Here is a 12,276-nt window from a genome sequence, read left to right on the forward strand (position 1 = left end):
ATACCAAGGGACAGAAAATAAGAACACATATAAAAAACAAAACTAGGAAACAGAAGAAAATGTTTAGAAAGGCTTCTTTTACATTTTAAATGTATAGGACAATGCAGACTCTGTGAAACAAGAATAGCACATCAGAAGTGAGAATGCTTCACATGGGTTCAATCAACCAAAAAAACAAAAATGAAGGAAAAACAAAAACAGAGAACTGAAATCTGTATTTGACACAATAGAGAAAAATCAACATAAATAAATCTAAGAAACTCCCCTAGTAGGAGAGGATAAAAGATTAAGAGGACAAAAGTAAGAATTATATAGGAAGAAAGCTACAGCCATTGACTATCAGTTCAGTTCAGTTGCTCAGTCATGTCTGACTCTTTGCGACCCTATGAATCACAGCATGCCAGGTCTCCCTGTCCATCACCAACTTCCGGAGTTCACTCAGACTCATGTCCATCGAGTTGGTGATGCCATCCAGCCATCTCATTCTCTGTCGTCCCCTCCTCCTCCTGCCCTCAATCCCTCCCAGCATCAGGGTCTTTTCCAATGAGTCAGCTCTTCACATGAGGTGGCCAAAGTACTGGAGTTTCAGCTTTAGCATCAGTCCTTCCAATGAACACCCAGGACTGATCTCCTTTAGAATGGTTGGATCTCCTTGCAGTCCAAGGGACTCTCAAGACTATCAGATGCTCTTAAAAAAAGAGACACAGAGACAGCACGTGCAAGAGAGTGAGCCCTGAAGTCATTTTAAAAAATTTAAAGAAATCATTTCTGACAGGGAAAAAACAAAGGTTTCCAGCAGTTCAAAAGTTCAGTTCAGTTGCTCAGTTGTGACCAACTCTTTGCAAACCCCATGGACTAAAGCATGCCAGCCTTGCCTGTCCATCACCAACTCCTGGAGCTTGCTCAAACTCATGTCCATTGAGTCAGTGATGCCATCCAACCATCTGGTCCTCTGTGATCCCCTTCGCCTCCTGCCTTCAATCTTTCCTAGCATCAGGGTCAAAAGTAACAAAATGTAAAGCTAATTTTAAAAAATTCTGAGAACACGAGTGAGAAAGTCTGGGAAGGTACAGCTGAAGTGGCAGATTATTCTCAGACTTCTCTTTAGAAACCTAGATGTTAGAAAGTAATATAGCTAAGTCAAAGCGTGCAGAAGAGAGTGGAGGCCTGAGACCCAAATATGCTGTAATTCATCTATGAAGGCAATCCAAGTATATAAAGGAAGTTGGCAAATGTATCATTCACACACACTGCATGAAAACATTAGTTTAAAATTGTACTAGCCAATGGTGCAATGAATCAAAATTAAGATCTTATACAGTGAGAAAGGTGAGTTTAAGAAAACAAAACCAAAAAACTAGCAGTACACACTGATTAAAAATTAAATTTAAAGAATTAAGTATAAATAATTTCTGGAATCATGTGTGTTGCCATGATAGAAAGTTTTAGAAGAGTTCAAAAGGTAGAATATCTAGCCCTTGTAATCCTAGATTAAATGAACATACTGGAAATTATATGACAGAGGTATACTAAATGTATTGCTTTACATAGGGTATTTTAAATGCTGTAATCCTGTTGAATTTGATCAAGCATACATATGAGCGGGAACCCTGAAGAGTAATAACTAATAATTACCAATTAAAAGCAGGCACTATAACTTGCTGGACATGAGACAAAATGCAGCTCATTTATGAATCAAGAAATAGAAGTGGCACTGAAACGTTAAAAAATGCTTCTGACTGGAGATATAAACAGTACATGACCCAGAGTCCCTTTGTTCATAATCTATTTCGCTCTTATCTTTTCCATATTATAAGTTTGAGTTTCTCAATCTCTTTTCTTTGTGCCAATTAATAGAATTTAAGCTATGGACCTCCTAATGCTTGATGAATGAAATATCAGCCTCATAAAAAGAAAATGATCCCTCATTCCCTTGCATCTGCAAAGAAAAGTAGATGGTATCATAAATCAGAAGATATTTTGTAAGAACATTTTTGCTGTGTTTTATTGTTTTATCATAACAAGGGAATCTTATAGGGTACCTGAACCTTACCGATTGTTGCTATGTCTTGTGAGATCAACCTTTAAGTGCTTTTAAGTCTGTAATTTTGATTGCCCTGTATAATAACGTCTTTCTTTCAATACTCAAATTGATATTTTGGAATTCCTAAATGTTACAAATATTGAAAGAATTTTGTTAAATCAGAAAAAAGATTTATCAGTATTCTCATCTCACATTACGATAATAAAAATGTATAATCTTTTTCTAGAGTTTGAAGGCCCTGTCTTATTATTAATATGTAATATCAATCACCAGTGACTCAATCACCAGTGACTCAAAGGGAAGGTGAGAGCTGAGGTTTCTGACTCCATACTTAACCCCTAAATAATGAACCAGCAAAACAGAGAAGATGCACTAACTTACTTTTAGGTCTTGCTGGAGAACCAGTCTCTTAATGTTGCCACTAAAATGAGGCCCTTGGCTGAAAACTTCCAAAGCCTCTTTAAAGTAGACACATTATAATTTTTATTTTTTTGTTGTTCTTATTGATTGCTGTCTGTGGCTCTTATGAGTTGTCATGGGACACTGGTCCATAAAATGGTCCTTAGGCAATGGGACTGACAGGAAGGAATCTACACTCCTAGAATAAGTTATCTCAGTTCAAGAGGTGGTCAGGGTCGAATTTTATCTGATGGAAGCTGCTACAGCTTCATTCATGAGTTGAGACCCAGTGGAGTTAAGCTCTCCTGTGCTACAGGATTACGGTAAGAAAACTGCCACTCAAAAGGCATCACCCAAGAAAGCCACCATTCCTCGGTGAGGAGGACCTGCTGTCCTAGAGCATGAACTCTTGGGGAGCTCAGAACAGCTGTATGAGTGTATTTATCTTTTCTAAAAATGCGTGTTTTATTTGCAGGTTATTTCTTTCTGTTGCTGAGTATGAGATGAGTTTTCTGATATGAACTAGAAATTGAGATACAGCAGAATGGAGTTGTTGCCAAAGCAGAATGGTTGCAGAAGTTGTCTGTTATCCACATAGGGGCTGAATGTACCACAGGTGCCAGGGAAATGATGCTCACAAGAGAAAGGGCCTTTCCATTAGTGGGATAGGCTTCATGGGCCTGTTCTAAAGTGAAAGAAAGTGAAGTCGCTCAGTCATGTCCGACTCTTTGCGACCCCGTGGACAGTAGCCTGCACCAGGCTCCTCCGAGCATGGGATTTTCTAGCAAGAATACTGGACTGGGTTGCCATTTCCTTCTCCAGGGAATCTTCCCGACCCAGGGATTGAACCCAGGTCTCCCGCATTGTAGACAGACGCTTTACCGTCTGCACCACAAACAAGATAAATCATGGGATAAGTTAATTTGGTCCAAAATTTGAGACTTAAAATGTCTATGGGACTTCTCCCTGATTTTACGAAAGTGAGAAATAAAAATGCACACATGGTTTTTTAGATCACACAAGGTTTTCCATCTCTTTAACAATAAATCTAAATTAAAGAACTTAAATCTCTTACAGTTCTCTTATAGATCAAATTATTATGCTAATATTTAAAAGAATATAAATGTAAATCTGTGTGTATAATTTAAATGAGTTAAATAAATGACATCTTTATAAATTATAATTTTATAAATCTTGGAATCAGATAATATTATAAACATCATGATATCTGGGTCAAGCTTTGAGATATAAAACTGTTTTGCTAAATTCGTAGTTACCAACAGTGATTATACTATCATCAGGTATGACCTAAATCAAATCCCTTATGATTATACAGTGGAAGTAAGAAATAGATTTAAGGGACTAGATCTGATAGAGTACCTGATGAACTATGGACGGAGGTTCGTGACATTGTACAGGAGACAGGGAGCAAGACCATCCCCATGGAAAAGAAATGCAAAAAAGCAAAATGGCTGTCTGGGGAGGCCTTACAAATAGCTGTGAAAAGAAGAGAAGCGAAAAGCAAAGGAGAAAAGGAAAGATATAAACATCTGAATGCAGAGTTCCAAAGAATAGCAAGGAGAGATAAGAAAGCCTTCCTCAGCAATCAATGCAAAAAATAGAGGAAAACAACAGAATGGGAAAGACTAGAGATCTCTTCAAGAAAATTAGACATACCAAAGGAATATTTCATGCACAGATTTCATGCACAGAATATTTCATGCACTCAATAAAGGACAGACATGGTATGGACCTAACAGAAGCAGAAGATACTAAGAAGAGGTGGCAAGAATACACAGAAGAACTGTACAAAAAAGATCTTCATGACCCAGATAATCACGATGGTGTGATCACTCACCTAGAGCCAGACATCCTGGAATGTGAAGTCAAGTGGGCCTTAGAAAGCATCACTACAAACAAAGCTAGTGGAGGTGATGGAATTCCAGTTGAGCTCTTTCAAATCCTGAAAGATGATGCTGTGAAAGTGCTGCACTCAATATGCCAGCTAATTTGGAAAACTCAGCAGTGGCCACAGGACTGGAAAAGGTCAGTTTTCATTCCAATCCCAAAGAAAAACAATGTCAAAGAATGCTCAAACTACCGCACAATTGCACTCATCTCACATGCTAGTAAAGTAATGCTCAAAATTCTCCAAGCCAGGCTTCAGCAATACACGAACCGTGAACTTCCAGATGTTCAAGCTGGTTTTAGAAAAGGCAGAGGAACCAGAGACCAAATTGCCAACATCCGCTGGATCATCAAAAAAGCAAGAGTTCCAGAAAAACATCTATTTCTGCTTTATTGACTATGCCAAAGCCTTTGACTGTGTTAATCACAATAAACTGTGGAAAATTCTGAAAGAGATGGGAATACCAGACCATCTGACCTGCCTCTTGAGAAATCTGTATGCAGGTCAGGAAGCAACAGTTAGAACTGGACATGGAACAACAGACTGGTTCCGAATAGGAAAAGGAGTACGTCAAGGCTGTATATTGTCACCCTGCTTATTTAACTTATATGCAGAATACATCATGAGAAACTCTGGGCTGGAAGAAGCACAAGCTGGAATCAAGATTGTCAGGAGAAATATCAATCATCTCAGATATGCAGATGACACCACCCTTATGGCAGAAAGTGAAGAGGAACTAAAAAGCCTCTTGATGAAATTGAAAGTGGAGAGTGAAAAAGTTGCCTTAAAGCTCAACATTCAGAAAACGAAGATCATGGCATCTGGTCCCATCACTTCATGGGAAATAGATGGGGAAACAATGGAAACAGTGTCAGACTTTATTTTTTTGTGCTCCAAAATCACTACAGATGGTGACTGCAGCCATGAAATTAAAAGATGCTTACTCCTTGGAAGGAAAGTTATGACCAACCTAGATAGCATATTCAAAAGCAGAGATATTACTTTGCCAACAAAGGTTCGTCTAGTCAAGGCTATGGTTTTTCCTGTGGTCATGTATGGATGTGAGAGTTGGACTGTGAAGAAGGCTGAGCACCGAAGAATTGATGCTTTTGAACTGTGGTGCTGGAGAAGACTTTTGAGAGTCCCTTGGACTGCAAGAAGATCCAACCAGTCCATTCTGAAAGAGATCAGCCCTGGGATTTCTTTGGAAGGAATGATGCTAAAGCTGAAACTCCAGTACTTTGGCCACCTCATGCGAAGAGTTGACTCATTGGAAAAGACTCTGATGCTGGGAGGGACTGGGGGCAGGAGGAGAAGGGGACGACATAGGATGAGATGGCTGGATGGCATCACTGACTCGATGGACGTGATTTTGAGTGAACTCCGGGAGTTGGTGATGGACAGGGAGGCCTGGCGTGCTGCGATTCATGGGGTCGCAAAGAGTCGGACACGACTGAGCGACTGAACTGAACTGAATGTCAAATATATTTTCTAAACCTACTCATTGATTTTGGAGGCTCAGAGTAATGTAACATTTTAAGAATTAGTTATGTGTGCTTATCTAAATGCATATACAGAAATTAAACTTCAAAGACAGAAAATAAATTACTTTCTTAACAATACTCTGTTACCATTTCTTGTTCATATTACTCAAATTATAGTAGCAAAATCTTACAGTTCCCTTATAGATCAAATAATTCCCCCAAATCAATGAATTGTCTTATGTCCCATATTATATGCATTTTAAAAGTTAGGGCTTAAATGTTTAAATGATACTTCATTTAAACATTATTTGGGGTGATTATGAAGCTGTATAAATATACATATGAAGGTTTATTAAATCTGATGAATGAAAGATTTCTGTGAGAGAGAAGAGAGGATTGGCAGTTCAGTTTTCAAGTCTCTGCCTGCTGTATCACCTATGCAGATGGCAGAACTTTCAGTTTCAAAGTGTATACTCTCACTTTGCCAAAGTCTGTGCATGTTTATCATGGCTCATTATGCTTTGGGCTCTTAAGGACTGTAAACAAGTGTAATAAACTGCAAGTTCTTCAAGCCTGGAAAAGCAAACATTTCTACTGGACCATATGCACTCTACCTATTAATATTATAAAGTATTCTATTCTACTTAATAATAGAGCCAAGATTGTGACTCTATGTGATATTAGAGTGGATATCTGACATTCTCAAGTACCTTCTGTTTATATTTGGCAACTAGTCAGTTTCTTCTAGCAACCATTTTAGATGCTCTCTTTCTAGAATGTTAGTCCTAACTCAAAACCTTTGAGGATCTAAGGGGTGTTTTGCATTTATACCATTTTGGCATTCTTCAGGTGGCTGTTTGGTGGAACCAATGATTGCTCCCTCACCTTGCTTGTAACCACAACAGCAGAGTACAGGCAAACTAAGACAGGATTCCGGGCACAATTAGGCAGTAAATGCATGTCCAACATCCCCCATCCCATGTGTTCAACATATTTTAAGAGCTACCCTGTTATCACAATGTGGAAGAAGTTATTAAGACAGGGAGACAAGATCTTTCTCCTCTTGTGGGGGAAAACCTTTGGTAAATATCATCGTGAAATATTCACACGAAAATTAGTGATTGTGTGTACCTTTCCAATATGTTCATTTGCAAGGGCTGATATGAGTCTCTTTACAATTTAAATCGTTTTAAAACACTATTTCTAAATTTGCTAAGTCCCTGTAGCAATTGGGGATCATATTTGGTGAAACAAACTGGCAAAGACCCACTAATTTATCAACACTTTCGCTGCCCGCATCATCTACATTCAGCAGGGGGAGTGAAATATCAAAATGCAATTCTAAAATGTTAAGCTCAGCATGATCTATGCCTGAACAAGGCAATCGTGGCCACTCAGGCTGTTTCTAACTCTCATAACAGGAGGCCTAAAGCAAACACAGAACTGGAGTTTTTCCTAGGAATATTTCATGATATGAAATGTTTAATGAGACTGATTACTCCCCAGTGGCCACCCACACTGAGAAAACATCCAGTCCTACAGAATAGAGTGTTAGACAATATACAAAACTCTGATGACTTCTGCCTCCAAACATTCTACGCACTGGTGCAACAGCCCTGTAATAGTTGACTTGGAGAAATGGTTTCCTATTTGAAAGTCTAATACTTGGGCCTACATCAAGGTTCATCAGTGGAATGCCTTATTCAAATCTCAACTGATGAAAGGAATCTTATCACAGCCTGCTGATCTGTCAAGTGCCAAGGCATTTTTCTTGGCTCCATGGCTCCTACTACAAGAAAACATCTTTCCCTCCATTTAACAACCCTTTGCTGCTAATATGTTTTATGCTTGGACAGAGGAGAGATTTCCTCAAAGTGACCTAAAATGTCCTTGTAGTTGGTAAAACCAATACCCTAGGCTGGCCTGCTGACAATTGAACTCTACACATGATTAAGAATTAACCAAAAACTTTTGCAGATATCCTGTGAATTTCATCCCGTAAAAACTGGTGAGACTTTAAAAAATCCCAATGATACTTTTGCCTATTGTTAAAAAGAAGGTCTTGTTTCAGATTTCACTGGTTTTTGTCCACATAGAGATTATAATTTGCTCCCCACAAATACAGCCTTACCTTGGCCCTTCATGTATCAAGGTTCAGTCTTGCTCCCCTGAACTGAACCTAAGGATTTCAAAAACTTCTAAGGTAAAACTTACTGTAATGATTTTTTGTTTTTCTTTTTTGGTTGTTTTTATTTTGTGAGAAGTTGATTTAAGTGCCTTTCCTTGGAAAATAAGATCTTTCTTGAAACCTGTTACACAATGTGGAGAGCAAGTATGATTGCTAACCTTCTCACTTTTGTAAAGAAGGTCAGGCCTGTCAGTAGTGTGTGAGAGCTAGCAAGTGTCTTGACAGCTGCTGCACTGATATTCCTCAACTTTCTGACCTGGTCACTGTGTTGCAATTACAAGGTAAGGGGGATTCATTATCCAAAATTAAGTTAAAAAAGTTTAGTCCACCACAGCATTGCACACCCCACCCACCTGTGGTGCATTCTTTTCTGTGAGAGTTCAAAGATACAGTGAGTATGCCTGCATTTAAATATGAAAAACTTACAAATTCTGGGTCTGCTCCCATTTTTTCCCCCAGACTTAGAAGATGGAGACACAGAGAACTATACAATGGAGTTCTTCAGTGGGGGAGGTGGGAGGAGTTGTAGGTCCTATTGGGAGGAAAGAAGCCTGAATCTATTAATCCCTGCTATTTTGTATCAGGAAAGTAAATTTAAGTTAGCCCAAAGAATAGCAAGTCCAGGCTGTAAGAGTCTATTTGGACAGACAAAAGTCTCAATTATAAACACACACACACACACGCACAAAACTCATGACTTACCTTAGACTCTGTAGTTTACAGTCTGGGTGTTTCAAGGCTTCACATAATGACTTCACTCCATCATCCCCTATATCACTCCCTTTCAGGTCAAGATGTATCAGATTCTGATTGTGAGTCAAAGAACCAGAGATACCCTGACAAAGGTCAGGGAAAGAAGTAAATCTCAACCTTCAGAAGAAAAATACACAGGAGAGATTACATCATCATCTCTGTCCCTGATTACAACATCCTTTTCTTTTCAAGCCCAGCTCTTAGACACTGTCTAACTATTTCTGCCATCTCTTATTTGACACTAGGTTTCTCATATTCCAGGTCAAGATCATATACTCAGGATTCAGCATGCTGCCTAGGAAAAAGACTGAGTTATGACTTAGATGTCCATTATATCCTGACAACCAATACTCTCAATTTGTTTTTCAACCTTGAAGGAAAAGAAGGTGTAACATAAGGAAAGCAGAAGAGGGTTCTTTTTTGTTTGTTTTTTTTTTTAAACTCTTTAGTCTTAGGAACAATGACCAAATATTATTGGGGCTATTCCAAATACTGCATGACAACATTAATTCACAACATTAATCCTTTAAATAAGCCAACGTGAGTTCACAGTTAATATCAACTATTTGATATGCATAATTAGCAAAACACATTTTTTCAAAATATTTCCTGTCACCTCATGGGCTTTGTTAGGTGTAGAGAGAGAGACAACGGAAAGCAAAATATGAAGTAAGTTAAATCGGCCAATTTTTAAGTTTCCATCTAACTTTGTCAGAGACTTAAGCCTGGGTCCTCCAGTGCCACTGCTGGCCCCAAATGCCCAGTATAGTCATATTTCTAACCGTTCAGAAACCTGTGATATCATCTCCCTTCACTTTAGCAGAAGGCAATGGCACCCCACTCCAGTACTCTTGCCTGGAAAATCCCATGGACAGAGGAGCCTGGTAGGCTGCAGTCCATGGGGTCGCCAAGAGTCAGCCACGACTGAGCGACTTCACTTTCCCTTTTCACTTTCATGCATTGGAGAAGGAAATGGCAACCCACTCCAGTGTTCTTGCCTGGAGAATCCCAGGGACGGGGGAGCCTGGTGGGCTGCCGTCTATGGGGTCGCACAGAGTCGGACACGACCGAAGTGACTCAGCAGCACCTTTCACCCTCACCCCTCATCCAGCCAAGCACACCAAAAGAATAAAGCTTTATATCCATTTAGAGTGCTAGGTATCATCATATAGTAAAGGTGCCTAATGCACTCACTAAACGTAAGTTGAAATCCCTTGTCAGGGAAAAGGGATTTGAGTAAGGTGATACTAAGGTGAGAAAGACTGAGAGCCGTCTTCATGGTGTTATCCCCCATAAGAGACTCTCGCATTCTAAAAGAGGGAGCCATTTAAGCCCAGAGAAGACACTGCATGCTGCGTTGCCTCAGTTGTGTCTAACTCTTTGCTACCCCTTGGACTGTAGCCCAGCAGGCTCCTCTGTCCATGGGATTCTCCAGGCAAGAATACTGGAATGGGTTGCCATGCCCTCCTCCAGGGGATCTTCCCGACCCAGGAATCAAACCCACGTCTCTTATATCTCCTGCATTGGTAGGCAGGTTCTTTACCACTGGCGCCACCTGGGAAGCCCCAGTATCAGCTGTTGTTGAAATTTGAGTTGGTGGCATCCAGTGAAGGGTCACTGTGGGGGAGATGAAGGCGGGTAAGTGAAAAGGACTTGACTACGTCATCATCACATATGGGCATATGTCAACAACATTTATAAATATATGCAAGACCAGACTTCATCTACTTACTTGAGATTCTAAGGGAAATATTTAAAGAGAAGCCTGTTTCCTGAAAAAAGAACATTCATCTCCAGTGCTAATGGAAACAACAAGTCTCAATTATTTGTTCAGCATTCACTACATATTACTGAGCACCAATCAGGCATTGGGCACACTGATGGGCATCGAATACAGAGACAAATAGGATAGGTTCCAGCTCCTGGTGGAGCCAACAGACAAGAGAGAGAGATGTGAACAAGCAAATGTAAAAAAGTGGTAGGGTATCTAAAATAAAATGAAGATATAAAAATTTTGAAAAGGAAATAGCAAATGTTGGCAAGGATGAGGAGCAGCTGGAACGTATACACGATGCAGGCAAGATTATAAAATGGTAAAACCACTTTGAAGAACTGGTTGGGAATTTTTTAAAAAGTTAAATATATATCTATGAGCTAATAATTCCATCCTTAGGTATTAGCCCAAGAGATAAGAACATGTCATAAAAAAAGGTTGGTACAAAATATTCATAGAAGCCTTATTCATAACAGCCATAAACTGGAAATAACCCAAAGATCCATTAATAAGAAAATAAGTAAGCAAGTTGTAGTATATCATTACAAGGGAATGCTAATCAGTAATTAAACGAATGACTGAAACATGCAATACCATGAATTTCAAAAAACCTTTTGTTGAGCAAAATAAGATGAACACATGAATCAATCTAAATGAGTTCCAAGAATAGACAAAGCTAATGTACAGTCATAGAGGTCAGAAAGTGGTTGCCTTTATGACAGGACAGAGTGAGAGAAGTAAATAGAGAAAAGATTACATGGAAACTTTACGAGGGGAGGGAATTACTCTCTATCTTGTTTTGGGTATTTGTTACAAAGGTATATGCAACTGTCAAAACCTAATGAACTAAACACTTAACATCTGTGCATTGTATTGAATGGGGAAAAAACAGAACTTATCTTTGAAAATGCTTTGTTGACCTGAGTAGAATGCCTTAGTTCTATGTTCCTTTTTATCTAGAAAATTCCTAATCAAGCCTCAAAAACCAGGTCAACCACTTCTATGCTCTGTGCAGTTTTCCCCAGAAAAAGTTACTTATGTTCCCACAACTCCAGACGTTTCCATAGGTGGTGTTCTTAAGAGTATTTTATGCAGTAGATTTTAATTTCTGTTTACTACTAGTTCCCCCTAATGAGTAGGAGTGGGAGGTGGGATAAAGAAAGAAAGAAGAAGAACTCCATGTTCTCATGCCAGACTTACCGTAGTTTTTGTAGTTTACAGTTTGGGTGCCTTAGCTCTAGATTAAAAATCTTCATTGCTAATTCATCAAGGTTGCTGTGACACAAGATCACTTCTCTCAAGTGTTTGTTTGTATGAAGCACAGAACAGAGGTCTTGCCACCAATGAAAAATGTGACTGCCAGCCCTTTGCCTAAATGATTAGAAAAAGAAAAGACCAACAAATCTGTTTCCGCTCAGGCAACTCTCAGAAGATGGTACTGAGTGAAAACAAGTGTCCTTTGCTACTCAGTTAGGAGTAACTCAAAGGAGTGGTTGGAATTTGGAGTCTACATACCTCAATTACTAGAGGAAAGGCAGAGGGAGAAAGGGCACTTACAGGAAAACAAATGGCTTTTTGGTAAGGTAAACGGGCCCCTTAGAGGAGAGCCTGAAGATATCATGGTGATAATAATGTCTGAGTGTGGTGCCAACTGCTGCCTTCACAAAGACAAGATTAGAGTTATTCTGGGGAGGGGATTTATGACAGCTAATTTAAAAAGCTGAG

General features: G+C 39.2%; 1 protein-coding gene across 1 annotated transcript in view; it reads right to left on the reverse strand.

The window, feature by feature from the left end:
• The window catches only part of NLRP14 (NLR family pyrin domain containing 14), a 38,251-nt gene that overhangs the window by 16,644 nt on the left and 9,331 nt on the right, over nt 1–12,276 (reverse strand). The window contains exons 4-5 of the mRNA XM_019974756.2: nt 11,752–11,916; nt 8,727–8,894 (exon numbers count right to left, since the gene is read on the reverse strand). Of these exons, the coding sequence (XP_019830315.2) occupies nt 8,727–8,894; nt 11,752–11,916 (333 nt within the window). The remainder of the gene's footprint in view (nt 1–8,726; nt 8,895–11,751; nt 11,917–12,276) is intronic.

This window comes from Bos indicus, chromosome 15 (assembly GCF_029378745.1).
Source record: "Bos indicus isolate NIAB-ARS_2022 breed Sahiwal x Tharparkar chromosome 15, NIAB-ARS_B.indTharparkar_mat_pri_1.0, whole genome shotgun sequence".
In the NCBI taxonomy this organism is placed as follows: domain Eukaryota; kingdom Metazoa; phylum Chordata; class Mammalia; order Artiodactyla; family Bovidae; genus Bos; species Bos indicus.